The sequence below is a fragment of the Brachyhypopomus gauderio genome, chromosome 15, assembly GCF_052324685.1.
Source record: "Brachyhypopomus gauderio isolate BG-103 chromosome 15, BGAUD_0.2, whole genome shotgun sequence".
NCBI classification, from domain to species: Eukaryota; Metazoa; Chordata; class Actinopteri; order Gymnotiformes; family Hypopomidae; genus Brachyhypopomus; species Brachyhypopomus gauderio.
This window is the reverse complement of record NC_135225.1, coordinates 4,834,854-4,862,325: the sequence shown is the minus strand read 5'-3', so window position 1 is coordinate 4,862,325 and position 27,472 is coordinate 4,834,854. Positions and strand designations below refer to the sequence as shown.

Genomic DNA, 27,472 nt, shown 5'->3' with positions numbered 1-27,472 from the left:
AGACCTTAGCAAAGTCAAACAGGATTTCCAGTGATTGCACCTGTGATCTTTCTGCTCTTCTTCTCCAGGCTGTGTAAGACCCATATAAACTTGGCTGCAGTCACAGCATAGGAACTAAATTAAACGTAATCCTAGTCTCCCTTTGAATTTTCACAAATACAAACTTCTTAGCACTTAAAGCTCTGAGAGGATTCTGCTAAAAGAGGATTAGGCCGACATTCATGATGCTCAAGGTGCAAGCCTTGGCCGTCTCAGTTCACATCTCCATCTGTGGCCTCTACTACAGCTCTGATTTACATCTGACTGTTTGTTTACTGTGATTCGTATAGCGTGTTTGAACCTGACGTCTGTTGAGACAGTGGTTTGGAGATGTTTCCCAATTGTCTCATAAATGATTTATGGATGCAGAGCTGAAGACACTGGAGGCAAAATGGGCTGACTGAATATTTCATATGATCCCGTGTTTCCGATGCCTATCTGAGACTGGGTTCTTCTTACAGTGGCAGGTGAACTCTGCAAGCTCTGTTAAAGATTTCATTATTTGATTTCATTATTATTTCTCAACTTTTCTAATTGGTTTAATGTACAAATCTTGCGTCATTTATCAGGATACAGAATATATTTTTGGTAGTTTTGTCTATTATTCGTACCGTGAATCTCCGCCCACCTTTTGCCCTTTAAGTTTTCTTAGTTACTTCATATCGTCTCCTCTGAAACGTTTTACAGCAAATACGGGATTACTTCACGATACAACAACAGACTTAAATGAGGCTGAATTCAAGCAGCTTCATCCAAGCACCTCTGGTTCCCGAGCGTCCTGACCCGATCTCGTCTGTCCCACATGTCTCTCTCGCAGGACAGTGCCGAGGACGAGGTGGACAGGAATAAATGCTGCACGCTCTGCAACATGTTCTTCACGTCGGCCATCGTGGCACAGTCGCACTACCAGGGCAAGACTCACGCCAAGAGAGTGCGGCTGGTGCTCGGGGAGCAGCCCAGCAGACCCGTCCCCACAGGTCAGACCCGTCAGCCGCCAGCTTTGCGTTTCATCCCTGGTATCTGAAAAACGTGGTTTGCTTGTCTGTGTTTATTTGCAGTAAATACAATGAGACCTGTTGTGTAATGAGCTGTTCTTGCAGTGATTGAACCCAAATTATAATTCTTTTTTGTCTTAGTGTATTATTACTGTATGCTTGTAACATCTGAGCGTTGATGGCTATGGTCAACACAGTGATATTATGGCCCTTAAGCCATGACGACAGGGTGGAGAAACCAGTATGCTGTAAAATCCCGTGTAGGCCAGGATTAGATGCCCAGTAGTGTAGTCTTTCACCACGTCATGAATCAGAGTTAGGGGCTGTAAAAACAGAGGAGCAGATCGCTTTCCTGCGATCGTGAAACGTCTGTGGTACGCAGCTCCACTCCAGGTGAAAACTGCCCTTTATTTAATGCCCTCAGCCTGCAGCATTAACGGTTTCAGTGGAGGCCCCAGTTCTTGCTCCAGCCTCTGCAGAGACACCACGGGGCACCACCAGCATGTACACACAACCCAGCGACCCTCCCTCTTCACCAGAGAGGTTCCTACAGCAGTACTAGGAGTGCTGAGAGTACTACAAGCAAGCCACGTGCTCTTATTAAACTCCATGCTGCCAACCCCATGTTTGCGCGAAGAGAGTAAAAGCTGACTAGAACTAATGGTAACGCGTTAGTTAGTGACGTAAAGTCTCGGCTTGCAGCGACGTGCCGCACGCGTCCTCCGATGCCCCACGACGTACGCATCGTGTGCGGTGCTCGGTCCACCCGCCGGGCGCTACGGCTGAAGTGCCTTGAGGGTGGTGCGAGGGTCGCAGCCGGCCGAGCAAGTCCACACGGGGGCTGGAGCTTCTGGGCAGTCTCATCGATTTGCAGGGTGGAGGGGCCGTCGGTGTCGGTTTCACACTCCGTTTAAGACTCACTTTTTCACGTGAGGGCGGCGAACGCACCTGGTCAGCCTGCCTGCCGAGACACGCAGGCGTGTAACAGAAACACTATTCTCAGCTTCTATTACACCCGTGCATGGCTTATATAATGGACACGGACCCTTGACAAATAGTATTTCCTGGCCAGAAGTGTCAAGAAAAACTGTTTCAGTTCTTCCAGCTTCAGTTCTGTTTATTTATATTTCCACGTGGCCCCAGTACATTCTAAAACATATCCATATATACAGATGCCCAATGGAATCTGCTCAACAGACAATTACAATATAGCTGGTCCAAGTTACCTGTCCTTTAAATGTGAAGCTGTCGGGCATCATCCATGCTCCTCCTGTCCCATCCGAGGTTCTGGCTGCTCCTGGGAGCCCTCAAGCACGTGTGCAGTGCCGTATCAGAGAGCATGCGCTCACCCCTCGCTATGGCTCATGTACTCACTCCACACTTCATTAAGTATACCCAACACATGTGCATGTCATCAATGTACAGTCACAGTCTGTAGCTCAGCTGATACCAGTCTGTTAGTCCTCCTTAACCACCTTCATCACTCACGGGCTTCCGGCTACAGGGCCTCTGCTGACAGGATATTATTTGCGAGGCAGAGCATTCTAATCAGAATTAACTTGCACACGATGGTATGTGTGTAATGAGTGTATCAGGCATAGCAACAGTAGTAGAGCTCTGGTTTTTCCACATCAATGTCACTTCCATCCAAAACAAATACAGCTCGCAATGAAACTGACCCTCGACAGAGTCGGACGCCGATCGTCGATAGAGAACTGGCTGGATGACCGACACAATTGGTCCATTGCGACTGATGGTTGATACGGCTATTATGGTTCTGGTGTATGGTGAAAATAAATCCGTAGAGTTTTCCCCACATCGATGTCCTAGCACGATGCCTATTAACCTGTGCTGGCCCGCTCAGTATTCTTGATCCTGTGCGGCTGGTAATGAAGGCTGGCTGTTCCTCTAGTGGATGTCGCACATGCTAGCGAATGATTTATCAACACTCGCATTGTGTCAACATCTCCATGACAACAGCTCCATTGTCAACCTACTGTTATTTCAAATGGCCCACTCTGTGCAAGAGCAAACGTTGTACTCATGTCAATCCGGCTATACATTAATAACTCAACGCCCGAGGCACGTCATTGTGGAGCAGGTAGGTTTATTAACCCCTGTATAAGTGTTACCCGCAATTTGCTAAGCACTTGTCTGAATAATCAAAGGCATTTAGCAAGTACTCACAACTGGATTGAATCCAAAGCTTTAAACGACATCACTTCATTTTGGCATTATTGGACAGCTAAAGACTATTAAAAATCTAAAGCTGGCAAAGTGAGACAGAATTGATTCCAGATACTTTCAATTACCTCATGCACAGTGATTGGAATGGAGCCCACTCTGAGATAAAGCATTGAGTTAGAGTACGGCTGTTATATTCCAGCCTGGCATCGATTAGGAAAGATCCCATTCCGTTTCGCCCCAGAGAGGAACATTTGTTTTGACAGTTTTGTCCAGCATCCTGACAACGCTCCATTTCACTGAGAGTGGTGCCATGTGATAGATGTCCAGCAGATGCTTTGGTGGACTGGCAGTAGGGGTGGCTTACTATCTTTAGGCTGTTCGTACTATTAAGTTTCATTTGCTATCATCAGACTGTGATTTCACGAAAACAAGACGCATGCCTTTCTCAGGACTAGACAGGCAGATCACGGTTCATGAGCACGCACATATGTTGCTCATTTTCTGTCCAATTGACCGATTGAAGAGGTACTTTAAGATGTGAAATTGCATTTCAGAAAGTAATATATTCCGTTTATACACTGAACTTAATAGTGTCATTTATTATTATTATTTTTTAATGCAATAAAGCTCTTATTTTCCTGAGAAGTCTGATGATACTGGTGCAACTTTTTAATGGATGCATAAGCATCCAAGTAAAAAATAAAATAAAAAATGGAAGTAAAGCGGGGAGATTAGAGTCACAGCAACCTTCAGGAAAACCTGAGACCTTCATGAAAACCTGAGGCCTTTGTGCTCAGGGGAGCTCCATTAGAGGAGCGCTGATGTGCTGATGGGAACAACTGGGGTGTTATGTGCTCGTTGAGAGCTGCCTACCTGGCCCGGTCCTCTCTCAGTCACGCGGGCTGTCTCTGCTCACACACATCCCCCCTCTTCTTACCTACCCGCGCTTATAAAGCAGAAAACTCATATTTTTTCATAACTCAATGTAATGTGTTTTTTCTTCTGCACAGGAGATGATGAGTTCACAATACCTTGCTCGTACGCTAGCTTGAATCATTGTGAAAGAAATCTTGAGGAAGGCTCATTTAAAGTAATGTCTACATAGTGGTTTGAATCATCTCACTCATAACAGCGCAATGTGGGTGGTGAGAGGTGGACAGAGAACCATAGTTACTGTTACTATGTGTTCTTGGCTTCATGTTGCTTCAGTATGACTGACTAATCAACTAAATTCACTAAACACCACCTAGGCAACCAGAAAGGTCAACACTTGGGTTTATAAAGAAGCTCTTCGAAGGTTTACCTTCTATATGTATCTTAAGAAACGAATCCCAATGCATTAGACATGCAATAACACCGTGTTTCTGCACCATACAGCGCAAAGGTTATTTGAAGAATAGTCTTTGTCTCAGTCCATCCTGAAAGATAACCACACGAACACACACACACTCACATAAGTGGGGCATACTTACACCATTCGATAAGCGTCTACAGAAGTCAGCAGTGACATAGACGGTGTTGTTTAGAGTATGACGTTGGGTAGTAACACGTGTTTCATGTGTCCCATCTCCTGCCGTAACACCTGAGCAGCGTAACCGCAGCACATCAGATACACCAGAGACAGCAGCAGCACTCGAGCTCTCTCTCACTGTCCACACTAAGGTCCCAGGAACAGTCCCAGTGTGCACTGCAGCCTGGGCTTCCTGAACATCTTACATTACTTTCCCCATTTATCTTTTGCACCGGAAGTTAGACATCTCTCTACAGCAGGGGTGTCAAACTCATTTTCACCGCGGGCCACATCAGCATAATCGTTGCCCACGGAGGGCCATATGTAACTTATAAATGTACCTACTCCTTAATGTTAAATACCTCTGAATTTATTACTTATTCAAGTTACAAATATTACAGATATATTTGCGTAAATCTAAAAAAAATGTTTGCTTGTTGCTGTTATTATAACATAAACCTTTAAATTTGTTAGGTTATGAAACCCACATTACTCCATCAATTAAGGATCAAACTATCCAAGTGAATAAAGAAAAATGTATCAAATATATCACATTTACTTTGTTCAAAACTTGAAATATCAAATTACTGTGAAAATAGTGAATGTGCTTCAAAAATGCTCCCTCTGAAAAAGACTGAAGCGCGGCAATTTCTTCAGCCACAACAAAGCAGCTTTTACTGCCGTTTCGTTTGTGGTTGTGAACACATTCTGTTGCGATTGCAGTTTGCTTTTTAATTCTTTGACATTTTGTCGTTTTTCTTGATGGCTAATTTGGGCATACTTAGCTCTGTGTTTGGTCGCAAAATGCCGACGTATATTGTACTCTTTGACAACCGCCACTGCTTCATACCCGTTTTTCTCCTTGAAGCGCAAACATCGCTTCTCCATCTTTCTTGAAACACCCTTCTATCTGCATTGATATTTCTCTTCCTGGACATTTTGGGATCATAATTTGTATTTTCCAATTACACTTATTGGGAAAATCGCATCGATATGGAAACACTGCAGTGTCAGACGCCGTCACTTCGCGGGTAACATAATTGTGGGAAATGTAGTTTTTGCTCACTTTTACTTCTTTTTTTTTTGGACAATTTGGCTTTTTAAGCACTCGCGGGTCACATAAAATGACGCGGTGGGCCACATTTGGCCCGCAGGCCTTGAGTTTGACACCTGTGCTCTACAGCCTTTAGAAGTCTGGTAAAATTAGAAATGGACTTAATTTATGCTGAAACAGAAGTGGATTCTATTCTGCTTTGAAAGGTGGATGGACACGCAATGGGCCTGAAGTCTATTTGGGGCTGGTAGTTATGGTAACAAGTCTATCGTGTCTATAGAGAGCAGGCTACCTGGTGACCTCCATTCCTGAACTTTTCTTTTTTGTTTTTTTGGTTCGCCCATCAGGGGAGGACACCCCAACTTAGACAGGTGTAGCCCTCTGCTGGAGAGGTGTAGCCCTCTGCTGAACTCACGCTTGGGGCTGCTACCCCCTAACCGTGGATGCATCTGCCAGTGATCCAGATTTATTCCCCAAACAGCATTGGCCTTCCAGTTTATGCAGAATTTGCAAACGGGCTGATGAGGCCTATTAATATTGATTAATATTGATTAATCAGTATAAGCAGCAGAGACTGTATTGTGTTTACATGAGCGGATTTTTTTTTTACTGTGCTCTTTATCTCGCCGCTCTGTGTGCAGACTCCACCCCCAGCACGCCGCAGCCCACAGAACCGGTGCCACCCCCCCCACCCTCGTGGCCCCCCGCGGGCAGCAACGGGGAGGCAGGCAAGTACTGCTGCCTGTGTGGAGCCTGGTTCAACAACCCCCTGATGGCACAGCAGCACTACGAGGGCAAGAAGCACAAGCGAAACGCCTCACGGGCACGACTCCTGGAGCAGCTGGCCGGCAGCCTGGACGGTGCCAAGGGCACAGGTGAGCACGGGGCCGCAGGGCGGAGCAGCAGGGCGGAGGGGCCGGGCGGAGGGGCCGGCAGGGTGGAGCCGCCAGTAGACAGGCACTACTGAGCAACCAGTAAAGAGAGACAGTAAAACTGAGAGGCAGCGTTCTCTCAGCATTTCAGTGGAGCAAAGCGACCATTTAACTGCCCCCCCTTAAAGTCCCGACATCAGCTGAAGCACCACGGGGTTTGATAACAGGACGTTTGTGCTCATAGTCTGTAGTTAAGCTCAAACAGCCGCGACAGTCACCGTTGAAACTGGCAGTGAGTGATATGAGTGATGAAGTTAAGGTTTAGAGCACTGGGGTGCCAGCACCTGTCCAGTAGAATCTACAGTATGGTAAGAAATAAGCAGTAACACTGCACTTGTGTGGAATGCTGAAGTTCAACGTTGTTGCCAGCACAAACCCCGAACCACAATCAACACCCACACCCCTTTTCACAGACATATTGCTACTAACACATTCTCAGAAAATTTTACTATACACTTAATGACTTTTTTCTGTCTGTCTTGCAAGCAATACATACAGGGACTGATAGATAGATCAGGTTCACAAGGTGAAAACCTTTCCTACAATTTTATCACAACCTCCTTGCTGCTGCAAATTAGCCCAAAACCAGCAGGTAGCTTTAATTAGTGAACTTTACACCTCTGGAATGCACACTATAAATACACTTGTCTCGGCGTGAGGTAATTGTTAAACAGAGCCATGAACTGCGTGCCGTATGTGAGAACATATGTCACCAGTTTAACTGAACTAGGAGTCACACTTCAGTGTCGCTTAGGACGTCAGTCACGATCATCTCAAATCAGCCAGACCAAATCCTGCTGTCAGGACATATAACTCGAAGGGTGGTGTTTTACATGTGTTTGAAACGTACTTCAGAACGAGGAGGTGCAGCCGTCACGAGTCTTCTGGGCCTCATCACATGCTCCAGGGGTTCTTCGTCAACTTTGGCTCACTGAGCTAGCAGCTGGTGTCAGGGGCAATTAGACACACTGCAAGGCACCATGACCAACCAAGTGCTGTTTGTCATTCGATTTAAGAGACTTCCTTATGCGGGGTTAAGAGCTTGGCCGTTAAAATAAGCAGACGTAAATATTAAAGATATAACAAGGTGACGTGTAGATATTCCCACATGTCCAAGACTTTCTTGAATTCACCTTGGCAGATTGGAGGGACTCCAAGTTCACACATGTAATCGGAGCTACTTCCAGTATCAACAGACTGGGCGCTTGGCACCCATCACCACACAGAGGCACGCAGGACAGCGATCGGTCAGGCAGTGTCCAAAGACGGCTTACTGAGGATCTCCAAGGACTCAGTCACCAAGGATGGAAGCGTGGCAAAGCCAGAGTGTTAAAAAATAAATAAATAAAAAATGAGCCAATAAATCATACTTCATTTGTCCACAGCTGCTCAGTACCATCCCAGAATCAAGCTTGTAAAGTCCAGAGTAGACAGGTGTGGTTAAATGTTCTCAAAGGATAAACTGATTGAATTTTCAATTTACAGAACCAGCACAAAACTTTTTTTTATCCCAGGAGAAAACGCAGCAGCTGTTCAACATGGCTTGTTGGGACTGGACATGCTTATGAAATAGTCCATCCTGTGTAAAATTGGAGTCAGCTTATCACTTTATGTTGAAGGAACACAAATGATAAATATTGCAATGTCCCTATAATCCTGATGGTCTGGCCAAGCTTCAGACAGCCACCAAGCCCAAACACATCCTTGTTTAGATCACTTCACTGTGAATGTCAGCTTCTATTTAAATCACAACAGAAATATTTGTTGTTGATTATAACACTCTGGAAACGGATACACACAAGGCTCCAGCCCTACACTGTTGCTGTTAATGCTTCTAAATTCAGTTTGAGAAGCACCATAGCTCTGCCAAATTAGTCAGAGCTAGAGCAGTCTGGTGAGAACACTCTCACAACGGACCAGTAAACCCATGCTCTCTCAAACAGAACTGTCCCACACCTTCTTCTGGTGCTCTATATGAAGCTTTGCTCTCTGCAGCACCTTGGGTTTGGGTTTTCCTTTAGGGCCAAGGAAAAGTGAAACACCTAGCTAGAATGACCTGCCTCATTCATTATCCTCATCAGAAACCCACAAGGTGAAGGTGAATGGTTGAATGTAAATACATCTCTCTCTCTCTCACACACACACACACACACACACACACACACACACACACACACACACACACCCTACACTTCGTTTCCTTCAGTGTCTCCTCTGGAAGACCCTCCCACTTGTTCAGCCCATCAGTGAAATGACTGCTGGAAGATTACAGCTCATAGCCTGGCCTGTTTATCGGGAAACCACTCCAGTGTAATGGGCTCCCAGCTGAGGCTTTTATTTTGATGTTGAGAACATGGCAGGGCTTGACGGAAGGCCCTTGTCTGCTTTTAGCCAGGTAGTTTAATTTACTCTGGAAAAAAGAGGGAATGAAGACAGGAAAATGCATACTTTCCTAATACTAGTTGACTCCCATTTTGAAATCTGTAATAAAGAACTCCGGTATGCACACGTGTTATTAAATAAAGTCTCTGTGGACTCTCTGTGAATATAGTGAGCAAGTCTAAAAAATAATAATAATATATATTAAAATCTTATTTTCCCTACTGTCGCCTGTCTGCTAATTCAATGGCCATTATTTAGATAAATGCTTCCGTATTCTGACATGTGGCTAGGGTTTGGCATAAACCCTGTTTGCTCCTGGCAGGACTAAAGGCCTGTTCGTGGAGCGTTGTGGGAAGGAGACCTGTCCCTCTTGTGTCAGATGGCCTGCTTGCATCCCCCTACATGATGGAACGATTTTGCAGCTGCCTCCCTAGAGGCTTGGGAAACTCATTACAGTAAGGAGGAGGAAATGGAGTGAACAACGTGGCCTCTTCCCACTGTACATGACCACACTGATGTGCTGTTACACATGAGAGTCACCATGGACAGCCAAGACAGACCACACGTCATTGATATATGAAATTATATACATGAGAGTATATTTGGAATTCTACTGTATATATCAAATTATGCTGTATATTTTATTATCATTCTTCACTAGTACCATGTTGAGCAAGGAGGATACATTTTTCATTAGCCTCATCTCTGTGCATGGAATGGTGAGTTTTTTTTCTCTCCATTTCATAACTTGTGAAAAACAACTGGGCAATGCTTCGTATTACTGGGCAACATCCACTGGGTTTTTATTTTTTACATGGCAACAGTACAACATCTGTGAAGCTGGGAAGAGTCTGATGAAAGCGTCTGAGTGCTCTGCTGTCATGCAGCTGAGGATGAAGCTTCAGAAGCTGGCCAGATGCTCACAGGTTATTTTCGTAAGGAAAAACAATTCTGTCGTGACTATTAAATGTGAGTCAGACAGTTGATGTGTTAATACAGAGAATTATATAATGTAAATTATTCATCAAATCAGAATTATGTAAATATTAATTAATCGATAATAGTAATCCTTCAGGTGCCTTAGATTTTATGGTGCTTTATATGTTTTTCTACCTCTCTGCTTCCTCATTCGTGAATTTACATGGTGCTTCTGTTCCTGCACATTCACTGCCATGACAAAAATGTTCAGTTCATGCTCAGTTTTTAAAGAGAAGAGGAGGAGTTCATCTGACTGCCATTGCAGCAGTATGCTTGACCACGCCTGCGGATCACAGGTTCAGTCTAACCCTCTTTTTTGTACTTACGCTGCTCTGTGCCGGATTAGTTAATTAGTTCCTCTGCCGCCAGTCATGAAAACAGTAAACAACATTTCCGTCGTGCCCACACATACTTGCATCATTGTCTTGAGCTTTATTTCTGCACCGTGTAGAGCCCAATGTCCTCAGGAATACCAAAAACCTGAAAACATAATTAAACATGGCTTCGGTTTGTAAGGCGGTAGGCATGACCGAACCTCTCTGAGTGTGTGAGAGTAGTGACGACCAACTGAGGAAGGAGAAAGATGCGTCCCAGAATCCACCACTAAATGAGAGAGTGTAGCACCTCCCTGAAAAAAGGGGAGGGTTTGCACTGGGAACAGGTAGTGCAGGTCACAACAAACTGACTAGGTTAAGGCTGCTGCTTACAGATTACACCAGGATGCTCAGAAAAACGGGGCAGACGGGCCCAGATTAGCTGATCTTTCAAGGCGACGGGGACGTATCTTTCACCCAGAGGCAGAGAGCTCCTCCATGCTTCTGAATATGAGAGCCAGTTCTGCTGTTTACCTCATTTTATTTATTCACAAGAGAGTAATCAAAAACTGTAGTCAGGAAACAGGCGCAGGTCAATAATGAGAAAAAAGAAAAAGTCAACCAATACGTCCAGGAGTAGCAAAAACATGGCTGGACACTCGGCTCGGGTTCCAGAGCCAAAACAACGAATCCAAAACAGGTAACGATGCTAAAAGGGAAAAGACAAATACCAGAGATATGGAGCAAAATAGGGCATGATAATGGCAGACAGGGGAGCAGCAGCTCAGTATGCATGTGGCATCAAAGCATGTGGCATTACACCAAACACACTAAACTGAATGGTGTATGTCCAGAAAGCAAAAGTGAAAACAGGTGCACAGAGTCAGTAGTTTGGTGATGTCTAATGTGGAAATGGGCTGTGTTTAAACACAGAATTCTGGGAAGCCCAGTACAGGAAAGAGTCTACTGACTCAAAAAAGGGAGGTCTTACATTTCAGTGATATTACTCCAATCTTGTTGAATTTACATGGATTTTTCATACATTCATCGTTGACTACTAAGCTTTGCTTATAACCTTTAAAGTTCTCAATGGTCTTGATATGTTGGCATATCATGTCTTGAAGTGGAATAGCCTCTTTCAGATGTTTCGCTCAGCTGAGACAGGATTACTGCTAATCCCTAAGAACACTAGCAACTTTTTGATTGTGGAAGATGTTTTTCCTGTATCTCTGGAATAGGGCTTTATATAACATCTCTATGTCTTTAAAAATCCAGATTAAAGACATCCTTGTATTAATCTGTCATCATAAACTGTAGCACTCAGTCCAACTAATGTAAAGCCCTTTTAGATTTTGAAACCACATTACTGGAACGCTCCTTCAGCTCGACAGCGATTACTAGAAAAAAAAAAAAAGAATTAGATGGATGGACTGCAGTCTGAAAAATAAGAGCAATATCTTTGCCTACAGGCAACACTGAGCAGTAAACCTTCGTCCTCTTACCGATGAAACATTAATCAGCCTGGGTGCTCTCTCTCTCTCTCGGTCTCCTCTCTCCGACTCTCTCTTTCTCTGTCTCTCTCTCAGTCTCTCTCTCTTTCCTCTCTCTCTCTCCCTCTCCTCTCTGTGCGTGGTACTTTGTGATATTCCTGGACTGTTTAATTACCGCGGATTACAAGATGCTGTGGTGCCATGATAGACTGCTTTATCACTACCACACTGTGAGGTCATCAGGGGGCCACCATGTTGGAAATATTCATAAAAGAGTGCTTATTAACAGGAATAAATACTTAGTGCTGCTGGTGATGCCGAGGTCTGAGGGCCAACGCCGCACATTCACCAGACAAATTTCAAGGGCTAATTTGGAACTCATCGTTCCAAAATTAGCCCTATTCCCATTCCAGGCTTCCAACGGTAATGTCTAAACAATACTTAATACACGCTCGTCGCGCCAAAGGAGAGGGAAGGTGGCGGTGAGGAGGTTTACACCGGTGTGTTTTCACAGCCAGTTCCTATAGCCAACGACTGAATGTTATTTGCTATGCGTGTCAGATCGGTGACAAGCGGAACGTGTTCGCTCAGAATATGAACGGCTATGCAGATGCGTTGGGGGCTTTAGCACACAGGAGATAGCAACACCATCTGTCTGTGGAATGAATAGAGGAACCATCCCGATGTCCGAGGTCCTCAGGAAACACAGGTAGCATATGATTCCTGAAAACAAGCAAATATAAGAAGTAACCATATAAAACTATAAAAGATGAACACATACCTTTGCTATTCTTGTAAAAAGCTTTTGCACTGCATGGTTTACTGGTCATACAAGAGCTTAACAAGTGTGAGCTTTCCATTGAAGCTTTAATAGTCTCCCATGCTAGAATAATCATAATGCTGTGTAACGCAGTATGCAGTGCAATGCAGTGTAATGCAGTGTAACGCAGCACTTTTGGGAAAATAAAGAAGATCTTGAGAAAGGAATCATCCCAGACTCTGCACTTATCAAAAGGCCAACTCCCCAGGAAACCCAGATACCTTAAATGTGGATTTTCACTGTAGTGTTTGAAACTATTACACCACAAAACATTGTGGGTGAATATTGTACTAGAAATGCCCTCCCTGATGATGTCATCTTTATTCATGACTCAAACCAAAAGGACATTAGTTTTTATTACACGTTTGCTTTAAAAAGCAGAGAGAGCCCTCACAATCACTTAGGAAAACACGACTGCGGCTCTCTTGGTAGAAGTTAAGGGCTGTGGAGGATTTTCAACAGCAATAAATGTTGTCAGAAATAACTCTGCAGATGTCTTACTGAAATGAAGCCACTACACAGAGGCACGTGCTTCCTCTGTATGTGACGAATGTGTGTTACACCTCCTTATCTCTCTCTCTCTCTCTCTCTCTCTCTCTCTCTCTCTCTCTCTCTCTCTCTCAGTCTCTTGCTCGCTTTCTCTCATTCTTCTCATCCATCCGTTTATTTTTTGGGCCACTGCTGTTCTGTGGCACCTGCACACCCCTTCATTAGCACACATCTGTGCTGCCCCCGGTGCAGGGCTGTGTGCACGTGACTGCTCTCCGTTCTGCTAAACCACCCAATCCATTTCCCTACAAATCAAAAGGTCACTGGGACTAAAGAAAAAAACCTTCAAATGCTAATGCACACTTGAAATTTCAAGAGATTGAAAAGAGGCATTTTAATGGGAATTGATTAGCAAGGGAACCGGCTTGATAATGACTGCATTGATTTTATCAATTGGTACACTGACAATACATTCACTATTCAAGTGAGTAATTGTTACAAGAAACTGAGCATAAGAACAGGCTGCAGCCTAAATATAGATTTTCTAATCATAGACTGATGCAATCACATAAACCAATCACAAATGCTCAAAAGCACACAGAAAGTTATTAAGTTGCTGTTGAAACACAAATGTACCTCATATTTCGCTGCCGTTAGTAAAGCCTCCGTCTTTAACGGTGAAAGTCTGATGTTTTTTTGGCTGTGTGTTGCAGGTTTGCGAAGCAGCTACTCCTGCAGTATGTGTAACGTGGTTCTGAACTCGATAGAGCAGTACCACGCTCACCTCCAGGGCTCTAAGCACCAAAACAAGTGAGTACTTACTACACGTACCCCTGCCTTTCAAGAAAAAAACATTTCTCTCAGAAAAGCATCTCATTGCTTTTTGGCTGTATGTTTTAAACGTGTGTTTTTAACATAAAATATATGGCAAATGTTATATCTGCCACAAACCCAATATAATAAAACAGGACAATAAATGCAGGACACTATATGAATTATTGTGTGAAACAATTTAGAAATTAAACAGAACACAGCAGGGAAGATTATGATGAGCCGCGCGTCATTACATAAAACATTAATCACACACCTGGAGCAGTGAAGGAGTCCTGTGTGTGTTCCTCAGTCAAATGTATTTTGGTCTTAATCAAGTCTAACCATGACACTGAAATAATAGCATGACTGTTAAACGTACGTCCCTGTGTTAGCAGAATTTGAAATAAATAAATTTTGTTTTTAATTAGTTATAAGCATCTCTGAGCACCCTCAGTTTTTAAAAGCAAACTGCATGGATCTCTTTTTAACGGTCTCTGTGTGTTCATCATGAACTCATGTAGCGTGTGCACCTACTTTGAGCTCAGATGAACCTCAGCCTTCACGTTGAAGCTGACAGAGACGTCGGCTCCATCCACGCTGTCCTGGATGAATGAGAGTGGGTGACACTGTTTTGACCGAGATCATCCAGTTCTCACGCCTCTGTTATGGTGAATGAAAGGAAACACAGAGTTTCTTCTCAGCCAGGGCACACTGTACCGACTACGACGTGCGACAAACTGGAGAACCGCCAGTTGATTAAAAGGTTTCCTCTGAACTATAAGGCGATAAATGTGCGATTTGTTTTGTGTATTAGGTGAATGAGGCTGTGATGGGTAAACAATGCCACCTGTGAGTGTGATTAACGCAGCTGCTGGCTTCACTCCGCCAGAGGCTCCAGTGTGGCATGCTGCAGTGATGAGCTAGGGGCCTCCAGTCAGAGAGGAAGGTGCCATAGGCGCTGGGATTTAGCTGAACACGTCTGGAACAATATACAGAAATACAACATGGGAAAGGGAGTAATCACAAAAGTGTGAGAAAAAGAGAGAAAGAAGAGTGAGTGTGTGTGTGTGTGAGAGAGAGAGAGAGATAGAGAGAGAGAGAGAAAAGGGATGGAGAGTGTAATACCCCTGCTGTGCAGATCCTGATGGCATCCTCGGCTGACAGAGATGGACTGTGCTTCATATTTCAGGCAGTACCACCACAGGGGGCGTTTCCTCTCCCCTTCCTCAGCTGTGGTGTTTTTAATGGTACACAGCTAGCCTAATGCTACACCCTACGTGAGGAGACTGGAACCACTCAATCAGCAACGGTGCCCCTCCCTAATTGCTCTTCACAATCAACCAATTGATTAACATGCCAACACAGCCAGAGGTGTGGAGGAGGGAGAGGACACACACTGAAAGCCAAATCACCAATGTCTTTTAGTGTGTGTGGGTGTCCCCCATGCTAATTACAGCTACATCCTCTCTAATAAGAAATATCTAAGGGCATGGATGTATATTGGTGAAAGGTCACCATTAACCACCAGTCCAGTGTGTCTGTTACTGAACCTGCTTTCTGAACCAGCTAGTTTAGCAGTTTCACTTTAAGAAACAAGAGATGCCATGTTTGTTGACTGAGGCTGTTTCCTTGAACACCTCCACAGTAAGTCAGAGCACAGCAGGAATGTGTTTCGTAGGAGGAAGACTCCTCAGATCTTTGCCTAGATACAAGCAGCCATCTGCTACAGACCATATTAACCTGCTCTGATCATAATTATTATATCTGAATTCTTTACCTTGCCTACAATACTTGGAATAGTTTATGAAGCTCTATTGCCCAAAAGTTTTACTATCCAGCAGTGTGGTAAAATATGTCAAATATGTATTACATATTAATGAAAATATAATTCAAAGTAATTTAACCTGTAAAAGTATGTATTTCATTATGAGCTCCTAAGTGCTGTGGAACTGGTGTAGTGAGCATTTTCTGACACCCTTTGTGCTTAATGTCATTTGTTATCTATGTCAGTCTATAGTAGGCCAGCCAAGCCAGTTATGAATCATGAATGATTAACAAAAAAGACTCTTTTGACAGTCAGAAGCCATTTAGACATTTGTCATGACTGCGTACGCTTGATTTGCTCAACCATTGTTTGAAATTAGATTCTCATCATCCTCAATTAAATGTGCTTTTAGATATTATACGCAGTACTTTCTAATCAGTGGGTGACTTAACATCAAATGAAAGGTTCCAATTATCCATTCTGGAATTCTTAATATAAATGCAAGACACCTCTGGCTCCATTTCATTTTATTTAAGAGATATTGTATTAGAATCTAGATTGGGATTTGATATCCAATTATTTGACATCTTAGAAAGATATGCTGTCACTATAAAAATCCTAAAAATACATAAATTGAAAGTTAATATTTGTATTAAATTATTACTCATTGCTGTGAAGAAAAAGTTTAATGATTTATCAAAATTGTCACAGATTTCTATAGTTAAGTTATAGTAGAAAGTTATAGCTTTTTGCCAGCATTAGATGGAACATTTGAAGCTTAATTACAAATTCAGCAATTTAGGAAACAGTCATAAAACAAAACCCTCACAAAACTAGCAGATAGTTTTTTGCAGATTCATCATGAAACAAACTGGCATTCTCTAAGATTCATAGCAATCAGGAAACCAAATGCTATTTTATCAGGAGATAGATGTGGTTGTGGCTGGGAGGGTGATATCTACGGTGTTGTTATCACCAGGACTCTAACAGACAAATGAACAACCGTAAACAACAGCTAGTCATTCTTTGTTTTTGGATACATATACAACCCAGACCACATATAAACAAGAAACTCCAGTAACTTACCTGTGCTTGAAAACCTTATATAGGACTTGTAAAGTGATTATTTTTTGTTTCTGTTTTTGTTTCTATGTTTTTAATTGCCTTAAACTTTAATTGACATATTTTACAAGTTCTTTTCAATTAACAGCCCTATACAATATACATTTTTACTATCAGGATTGTATAATGGTAATTAAATTGCTCAGTTGCATTAATCTTTCCAAGAATCCTCAGTCGATCTATAGGCACAGGCAAAATAAATCTGATCTAATAAATCAAAGAACCTTGATAATCTCATGCGATTTATGTACTGTGCTTAAAAGATATGTATTGCTTAGCAAGCATATTACTTGCTAAGAAACATGACCTGCCATTACTGGTGTCCTCATCTGCTGTGATCTAGCACCACTGTATGATCTAAGACAGGGGTGCTCATTACGTCGATCTTATAAGTAGCTCGCAAGCTGAAAACTGTGGGCACCCCTGATCTAAGACTACTGTGGCAACAAAATGACACCTTTAAGATTATGTGCAGGTCATTTTTGCAGTTACCGATATCATATGATAATTGCAGTTTTCCAGTGCAAAAATAAAGGTTATCTTGTATTCAGTGCATCTTTTATTGCTATTCAGTGGTTAATTTACTGTGAATCATAAAACCTTTGTTTTGATTTTTTTAATGTCATTAAATAAAACAAGGGCCTAAAGGAACTGGTGCTAATGTGAAGGAAATTGATTCTTGAAGATTAGGAAGGGTAATAGCTGTCTGAAATAATTAAAAAATTAACCATGAATTCTTACCCAACTGTGATGGTGGTAAATGGGGAGAAGCTACTAAATGTTTTTGTATAAAAGTAAAACTGAACATTTATTTTTTTTCTGCAGAAGAAAAGTCCCAATGAAGAGCTTCGTGGCCTGTAGCATGCGTCTTCTAAATAACAGTTTTAACTCAACTTGAAGGAGCCATCATCACCACCTCTTTTATTACACAAATCATATTGTTGGTCTCCATTTTTGGCAGCTTGAACAGAAAAGGCGTAGCACATGCAGTCTCTGCAGAGGCATCTGTGAATTTATCCAGTCATGGACCTTCTCCCTTTTCCTGCATCAGGTCTTCTTCACACTTCAGTGCTGCTATTCTGTGATGAGCAAGACCAACATTCCAATATGCACCAGCTCTAATTACACAGCTGCAAAATGGCTAAAACGTTCAAGAAAGACTTCTTGTGGGTTAGCAGAAAGAGAACAACCCCCGTGCAGCCTGGCATTCCCCACTGCTGTGCACTTCAGGCCCAAAATTACTACCCATCCGTAACACAGACCCTGGGATGCTTTGGTGCAAAGTTAAAATAGAGCAGAAGATCAAGTTTTAAACTTAGGAGTCAATGCTTCTGAGGTTCTGTTGAAGAGGTTATTGGGTTCAGACCTAAATACATTACTTGTGTCATTACAGAAGGAAACGGAGATATCATCACCTCACTGCGGTGCTGGTGTACAGGCAGCTGGTGCATTAAGGGTTCCCTGTGCTGAACCACAGCCCCCCCCAATACCACCTTCTCCATGAATACCAGATAACCAGTACCATTCAACTCAAGTTTCAAGAACTTTCTGATTTTGCTTCTCCAGGTGGACAGCATTTCTGGTTTTTCTTTGGTCGTGGAGAGCAGGCAACCCGCAGGGATGGCAGTGTGGTTATTTATAACTGCGGGACTCGTCCCTCCTGCCTGTCTGCTAAGCTCAGTGACCTTTGACCTGCCCTTGGCGGGGGGGCTGCGCTCTCAAACCAGTGAAGAGCACTAGTGAGTGCAATGAGGCCAGTCTGGACTGGCTGCCAGATCTAGTTAGCTGTGCGTACCCGCCACTGGGCAGCACTGCCCTCCACCGGGGCGCTCAGGGGGCTCACACTGGGGGGGGGGGGGGGGGGGGGGGGGGGGGGGGGGGGGGGAATCATGGGTTCATGGTGCTGCTGTTCTGGGGAAGCAGCAGGGGTCCGTCCTCAGGCTGCTGCCGCTACCAGGATTCAGGGCATCACTTGCCATAGTGTGACACTTGAGAAAGGTCTTCGGCTCGTGTGTGTGTGTGTGTGTGTGTGTGTGTGTGTGTGTGTGTGTGTGTGTGTGTGTGTGTGTGTGTGTGTAAGTCATCCTTCTAATGGCCTGGATCTCATGATACTAAATCAGCTCAGCCAAACACACTTAGCAGCCAGCCTCTGCTATTACCAAACACACTGACCTCTTTAACCGACAGATTCAGACAGTGAATAAGGACTGAAGTGTTTCTGTAAGTAAAAGGTTCTTTCATTCTTGTCCCAACTCATTCCTGTGCCTAATGCACACACTGAGTTGGTCCTTAAAACTCCCTCTACCAACATTTAACATCTGAAACCCATCAACAATTCTGAACCCCCAACAATGGCACCGTTTCCACCGTTTCCTCCCTTTATTTGGACATTTGGTGCAGCTATAGCAGACACATTTATTGTACTGTAGATGAAAACAAGCTAGAATTAAAGCTATGCATGTGGGTGCTGAAAGGACTTGCCCTTCACTGATATGTCCCTCTGCCCACACTATACATGTATACACACACACACACACACACACACACTTCTCATTTTGCTGAGTACGGTCTCTTATCTCCTTTGCAGCTAAGAAGCATACAGGTCTGGTCTGCTGTGATTACGCGCCCGTTATCTTAAAGGCAGCCCAGCTCGGCATCTGCTACATCAGCCCTTGGCCGGGCGACTGCGTCTGCCCCCACTTTATGGCCGTTTTACTGCAGGCCCCGAGGCTCTAGACCGGATAAGGCCGTGATTTAGTGTGGCCAGCAGAGCAGCCAAAAGTGAGAATAAGGACAACAGAGCATTTCACTGCAAATAGCAGGGGGGGACGACGGGATGAGGTGGTATCCATCTCCTGATGTGACAACAGCAACAGGGTGCAGGGATGTAAGGCAGAAGATCAACTCCAGTGAGGAGCAGAAGGTCTCCTGATCCTCCTGGACCACAGGACCTCCTATTTAAAACAAACATGGACAAAAGGGGTGGAAAGAAAACGACTTGAAAGGACACGTATAAATAATATGGACAAAAGAGTAAAGGATTCCATGCTCCTTGGGAATGCAGAGGGTGTGTGATACAGACAGAGGCTGGGAGAGTGCTTAAATAGTCTTGCTGATTGATTAGTTTGGAGCTGTGTAATCTGAGCTTTTGGGACCAGTGTTTAGATCTACGGATTCTGCCATCGATCCCCATGCTGCCTGGAACAAGCTAGGGGGGTTCCAGCTCATTGGACTCCCTCTACCTGTGTAATCACTCTCCCTGGGCCGCACAGTCCCATTAGACAGATGAAACCCCTGGGATTGGACCGGAGGAGGGGGCTCGCACGGTGGAAAGATGCAGTTCCAGCTGCCGGAGTCTCGATCTGTTTTACCCATGGGTGGAAAAAAAAAGGCTTGGTGACCCAGTTCCTGCTGTGAGAACAGTTCTAATATCCACATAGAGGACGCACAGCAGTGGTAACATAAGACGGCTTGTGAGCTTTCCTCCACACAGAAGTGACAGGTTATGGAGCATATAAAAAAAAAATCCATATAAATCATAGCATGTCAGTGCTGCGGACAGATGCATTGGCTTTAAAAGCAAGCTCATTCCCTGGACAGTCCCTTGGGATATCTAAAACGCCCTGGCTTGCTTGCAGGGTACTCGTTCTAATAAAAGATTGCTGTCTGAGCTCAGGCATGACGGCATTTTACTTTTGCCTTGTTTTATGTGTATAAATGTGCAGCCAGGCATGGGCTGGAAGCATGTCTTTGGAGTTAATACCTTTGTGTCCCCAGAGGTCTGTGGGCCGTAGGACTGAGGGTGAGTGTGAGGTTCTTCCCCCCCCTCGGAGAGTGCCGAGCGGACTGGAGGAGCCTCAGCTCGTGTAAGGAGCTTTGGCGGGGGGGCGTGAGTTCGGCCGGCAGTCGCTGGGGATTAGTTCAACGCGCCGCCGAGCAGGCATAAAGAGACTGGCTGTAAAATCCCATTTCTCTGCCTGTCCTTCAGATGTGGCCCTTTAATCTCTCTTGCCCCTCGTTTGCACACACCCCCCCCCCCCCCCCCCCCCCCAAAGTGTGGCAAAGAGAAACCTGCAGCCCACATTGATGAAGAAGCTCCTCTCAGTAGTGCACAAACCTGTGAAATATGTCATTATCACAGGCCAATGGGCAAATCAGACAACGATCCTTGTGAGGGGATGGGAGCAAAAAACAAGAGTTCTGTTTTAAACTCTGAAGAGTGCGAGATTTCAAAAACCACTGGATTGTTAATTTTTAATTGTACTTGCCAGTGTGTTTTAGTAATGTATCAATTATTTCTCAACTACAGCTTGTAGAAAGTGCAGTAAAGGTTATTTTTTCTGGGTAAAATAAAACTTCATGCACTGAAAAAACGTATTAACTACAAATCATAATAAAACGTGCATGTGTTAAAGTTACACTAAGTTTCACAAGCTTTTTTCTATTGCCAGTGATACCTGCAATATCAGGTTAAGCTGAATCACCATCCCGAATCTTACTCAGACTTTGTTACTACTCAGCTCTGAAACACATATATTTCATAGCACTACAGACCAAGGCACGATAAGTTACTGAATAAGTCAACAAGACCTTTTAGACCTAATGATCATTCACCTTTTGGTGAATTATCTGGTTTTTAGCTTACACGATGCTACAGCAAATATTTCACGTCGCCTGCATTTATTTTTAGATTGTACAGTGCTGGCTGATGGGTCTACTAAGGGGGATACTGAATATGTATAATTTACACTCTCTCATGTAAATTTTATGCTCTCAGCAGATGCTCTCGTACTAATTTATACTAATGTTTTTAAAGGAAAGGCTTCTGTGACACTGATGAAAAAATACAGGCATCCTTTATATAAACCTGAAATGACAAAATGAATAAGGATTCAGTGCTTAAACAACGTGCACCTCCATTTATGCTTAATACTAATAAATGAACTATTACATTATATGAATATACCAACACATCACTGTAATGAGTCCGTTCTCAAAGACATGAAATTAAAGATTATTGTTCAGATTCAGATTAAAATAGGTTATTCATTCAGTCCGTATTCTGTGGCCTGCAAACTATGTGGCATGAATCTCAAGGATCATGAAACTTTGGATCACGGTTTTGGTAGAAGAGCCAATGAAAAGACACGTTTTGCTGCACCTGTGGTATTAATGGAAATGCCACCAATCACTGAACTTGGTGGTGGCAATGAAGGCAAAACTTTTCCCAGTATTTAAGTTACCAATGTAAATAATGGTAATCTCCATCAAATATCCAACTGAGAGTCTTGGAGGGGTGGTTTGGGAAGCAATAAAAAGATGCATGTACACTCTTCTACAGACATTCTTTACATCGTACGTTGTTTTACATCTTAATAAATTAGCTAAAAGTTCTGGTATCCGAGAGTTTTTTAATAGTCAGTGGATTAATTATTATGAACTACTTTTTGGTGGTACCATGGTGCCCATAATCACAGAGGACATAGTATTTGTAATATTTGGTGTAACATCACAACTTCAATTTCCAGTCCGTTATGAACAGTTAGCAAAGATATTGATATCAATTAAAACTTAAAATTTAAAAATTACTTAATATGCTTTATTTATATGCTTATGTGCTTGGAAACAAAACTTTGGCTAAACAACTTAAAATTACACAACCAATTACCTCACACTGTGACTCTGACACTTCACAAAATGACTTCACATCGATGTCGTGCTCTCTCATGTCTAGTGAATAAACTCCAAAATTCATTTCCTAATGGAGGAAGGTAATGAAAAAAGTATAGGCAAATAAACAAAACAGCACCCAGACTCCCAAGAGAAGAAAGTAAGGTCAAGGTGCCCTCTCAAACTGGGTCTATTAAAATTGACATTTCTGTCAGCTTGATGGAAGACGGGTCATTGTTCATTACTCATCAAAATAAAACAGGACACATGGAGGACTGTCTGTCCTGGCGTTACATTCACTACTGTCCTCTCCATGAAATAAGCCAACCAAACCTCTACCTGCCCTAGAGCCATTATAACACTCTACCATCCTTTTAATAAAATGTGGCCTTCAGCCAGCAAAGCGTGAGGCCACTCAGATATGGACACAGCGCTTTTGAATGGTACCGGGTATCGCACTGAAGCAGGCAAATAATATTAAGGCAAAATAGCAAGAGGCCTGATTTATTGTTCAGCTGGTCTCTGTGTGTTGTTTACATTGGCGAGGTGTGAGGGGCGTCCCTGGAGGCCGAGAACAGCTCCAGGCTGTCTGCTGGTTTAATGTCCCAGGCCTGGGAGCAGTAGGGACGGAGAATGAGTAAGCAGTCCTGACACAACCTGACCTCCTCCGCCACCTCAAGCTTCCATTAAAGGCGCTTTCACAATTAAACCTGTTTGGAGTGATTAGTTTTCAGTTTTAATGCAGACGTTTGATGGATGTTGCAGAATAAAGGTAAAATGGTAATGTGTTGAATAGGGGTGACCTGCAATAGTCGCTGATTCGACTACAGTCGACTATACCCCCTAGTCGACTATGAACGTCATAGTCGAATGTACCATTCTAACTGCATGGAGGTGCCCAAGGATGCAGCTAAGCATTAGTTGTTACATTTGTCAAATAAAATCATCCTAATTTCTGTTATTAAATATTTAAAAATGATGTTTGCGCATTAACAATAGGCATCTTCCTTACTACACATTAATAAATCACACCCTGCTGTTGCACAATCCAAACGAGCGGAGCTGAACACTACAGAATACGCAGCATCTACCGAGATTATAATGACTACTAAAAAACTTCAAAAGTATTTTGAAAAACATAAAGATGACTCAAACAAAGTAAAGTGCAAGTTATGTCATCAACGTCTTTCATTTCGCACGACAACAACCAACATGGCATACAATTTAAAACGCGTAAGGCGAAAAAAAAAAACAGTTCAGCCGTTTGTCGTTTCGATTGTGTCGTCTCGTCTCGTCACGGTACGTCTCGGCAAGTAGGCCTATAAACATTTTTTGTTGTTTGCTTTTAAACCCCGTTACTTGAACCTTTCCTTATATTTTTTGCTGTTGTGTGTCAATTTTTTTATATTTTCAGGCAGGCATATTTTATTTAAAATATTTTTGACATTTTGCACAGTGCCTGTCTGACAGTTTGACATGCGCAATGCGCACTGGTTAATGTTCTCTAATGTTTCATAAAAAATAAGTAAATAAGCTGAATAACACTGATACTAAATTATTCAAAAGGTAAACTGCATAAAACACTGAATGTTTTTACGCAGACACACACATGCACACCTGGACACATCTGTTCATTTTCTCTCCCAACATATTCAATGGAGAATTGTCCATCTGACTCTGACCCCAACCGATCCATTTTGCACTGCATACCATAGTGTGCTACAGGGGATTTGTATGCAGAAGTGTTTTTAACTCCAGTAAAACACTGAATAGTTTCTTTAAGCAAATCCTAACTTTTGACAAATGTTTAATAATCTTTACATTTTTCATACTCATCACTTTCTTATTCTGTTTCAGTCTGAAACAACATCAGCAATGAAAGTCCCTGGTGGAGGTGCTGGCGACATAACTGGTGTCTGAAGGAGCAGGACGCATGGAGAGCTCAGCAGGCATGGACAGGATCCAGAGATGGGACAGCAAAGTCTCTGTCACTCAGCTCACTATTAACTCTGAGGTTCCTCTACCGTTTTGTGCTTTATATTTCTATTGAAGATCAACATTTAGAAGAATTCATAAGCCAGAAGTACGCACTGTTGTCCTCTGTGGCTTACGTACGAATTTTAGGTCAATTGATGTCAGTTGGTGTTAAAATTGTTATAACAATTACAATGACTGTCATAGTCTGCTATAACAGCACCAGCCCGAAAAAGACAGGGTCACGTTACTTGAGTAATTTTTTTGCAACCTCAAAGTCGTGTGTGCAATGATCTGTGATATCTCACATCACTCTGCTCCACAAAGCTCTGATGGATCACTCAGGCATGCAAAGCTGGAAGATGCACAAAGAAAAAGACTGTCGGCCATTTGAGTGACTTTTTTGTCATGTTCTTGCTATGTGGACTACCTTCATGCGCAACTGATCATGCCCCCAGTGGCCAAAGCCAGGGTTTTTATCCCACACAGGCCACCGTACTTTCTCCCTAAACAACAAGTCTTCAATCTGACCCAAATTCACTATGAAGAAAACTAGAAAGCCTTATAGTGGAAGAGGGATACTGATACTGATCTATTAGCTGACTACAGATTATTATGTGACTCATACAGATTCATCAGTAGGGCTACCTGTCTTTTCCTTCCCGCTGGTGTTGAAAGGGAGCACAGTAAGACAAAATGAGCAGGTCATTTACATTTTCTCAGTTTCTGCTTTAATGATGATGGCTTTAGGCTTTACATACTTATATCTATGCCAAAAGAAAGAAAAAAGACTCAATGCCTTGGCTTTACGTTGCATATCAGTCACATTTAATGGGCTTTCAGTAGCTAGCATTTTATTAGAAATACTTCTAATAATCTGACTTAATTGCAGGAGGGGTATTGATGCACTTGGACTCTTAACCATGCTAGGTCTGTTTTTAGAAGATAAGGGGGGAAAAGAATGATCAGTTAAAAAACATCTTTGAATCCCTGTGTATTATGGGATTACAGTAATCCTTTGGAGTCCGAATTTCCTATTGCTTTTTAAAACATTTATGACTATTTTAACCTTTGGACTACGGAGTCTGTTAAAACAGCCAACAACCCAGGGGAGACAGCACACTTTCATGGATATGTTCAAATCAGAGCCCTGAGGACATGTGTCAGAAATACGTAGCAAGCGTAGGACCAGCAGCACATTCCCTTAGCTCTTCTCACTGCAATACAGTAGACGATAGCTTGCCAAGTTAATTGTCAAGCCAGGGCAACAACTGGATAAATCAGGACACAATATTGTGAGAAATCCCATTTAAGGCACATGAATTAGCCACACTACTTTATCCTGCCCTACAGAACTTTGGAACGTTGCCTTGAGACAGAGGGCAAGACACTGACAGCATGAGGATGCAAGACAAGACTGCACATTAACCCGCTAAACTGGTCACGACTTGATTTCAGCTGAGCATTTTGCTGTTCATACTGTTGTAACGCTTATCATGTGGAATGCCTTTTAGAGCACACACCAAGCAATTCACGTAATAGTTACAAATGTGGTGTGAGTCAAAAAAAGGGTTTATTTATAAATCACAGAATATATGCTGTATGTATATAAAATGCATATCAAACAGGCACAATATGGTTGCACTGAGGGGCTTCTTAAGGTGAATATATAAGAACCAACTCTATAAGTGTTATATTTTTTTCTGAAAATGACAACAGTGTGAATGTGGGGATTTGTGCACATTTGTAAATACACTTGATATCTATTTTCTCTTTCAAACAAGAAGTGTGTCTTTGGGCTGTTGTTTCGTCATTGGTTCTACAGTGACAGACCTCTTCTTTTTTTACTCTTATTGTCTTCATTAGTATCAGCTATTAGATTCGTACTGAAATTCACCAGCTCAACCAGACCTCAACCACACACATCATTAATGCCCTCCTTTAATTGAGAGAGTCGTGTGTCTGGGTGCTTGAGTCCATGTTGGTGTGCATATTGTGTGTGCGTGTGTGCGCACACGTGTGCGTGCATGTAAGACATTTATGGGCTTCAGAGGACAATAAAAGAAATTAGCAGTATTTGCCCATCATGCTCTCAACCTGCTAGCATGAAAATTTGTACAAAGCGTTAAAATATATAAAATGCAAAGGTTGACAAATCTAAAGCCGATTATTTCTAGTTGTTTCTGTCTGTTCATAGCAAGTTGTTTTCTTCCTAACACATTAAAGAGGTACAAGCAATTAAAGAGGTTCATGAGAAATAGAAACTCAAAAACATATGAAGGATCCCAAGTTCTTTACATGCACTACACTTTACATTCTTTATACAAATGTTTTACAAATATAAGCATTTAGATACATAGTTGTGGATGGAATTATTTAAAATAAAAAAATTTCCTTGCATGAGCTGTTGGTTATTTGCAGCCTATTGAACCTTTGTCAGTATAGTTTGGAGATGTTATGTGTTTTTTTCAAAAGTTTCTGTATTTAAATGATAGGTAATGACATAAAGAAAGATGTTAGTGACAGAGTTCCACAGATTGTAATACTCCTGCTTTTGAATAATGCCTCCTAGATATGATGAAATTTCTTGGGTCAAGGCTAAAAACCTTTTTTTTTTTTTTTTTACATTTTTAATGTTTACTTTAATTGCAGAAAATACTTTCACCAAAGGCATGTTTCTTTAAAAGCATAACCTTCTCCTTCCTTCTCTCTCTTGCTCTCACACACACACGCACGCACCTTCTCCATACACACACATTTTTAGGGCATCTCTACTACATCAAACATATAATTCAATTACCTGCTAAATCAAATAGTCCCCTGGAAACAATTAGCTAAATAACACATTTTATAGGCTGTCACAAGGGCAATGAGGTCAATTCAATTGTCATTTCTTCTGTTACTGGGAGCCAAAGACAAAGAGGCTTTGCACACAGGT

The 27,472-nt window shown here is 42.6% G+C and overlaps 1 protein-coding gene across 1 annotated transcript in view; it reads left to right on the top strand.

The window, feature by feature from the left end:
* The window catches only part of LOC143476975 (zinc finger matrin-type protein 4), a 54,544-nt gene extending 28,212 nt beyond the window's left edge, over nucleotides 1-26,332 (top strand). The window contains exons 4-7 of the mRNA XM_076975400.1: nucleotides 857-1,016; nucleotides 6,427-6,660; nucleotides 13,904-14,000; nucleotides 24,418-26,332. Coding sequence (XP_076831515.1) covers nucleotides 857-1,016; nucleotides 6,427-6,660; nucleotides 13,904-14,000; nucleotides 24,418-24,439 — 513 coding nt within the window. The 3' untranslated portion in view covers nucleotides 24,440-26,332. The remainder of the gene's footprint in view (nucleotides 1-856; nucleotides 1,017-6,426; nucleotides 6,661-13,903; nucleotides 14,001-24,417) is intronic.
* Nucleotides 26,333-27,472: the final 1,140 nt, after the last annotated feature.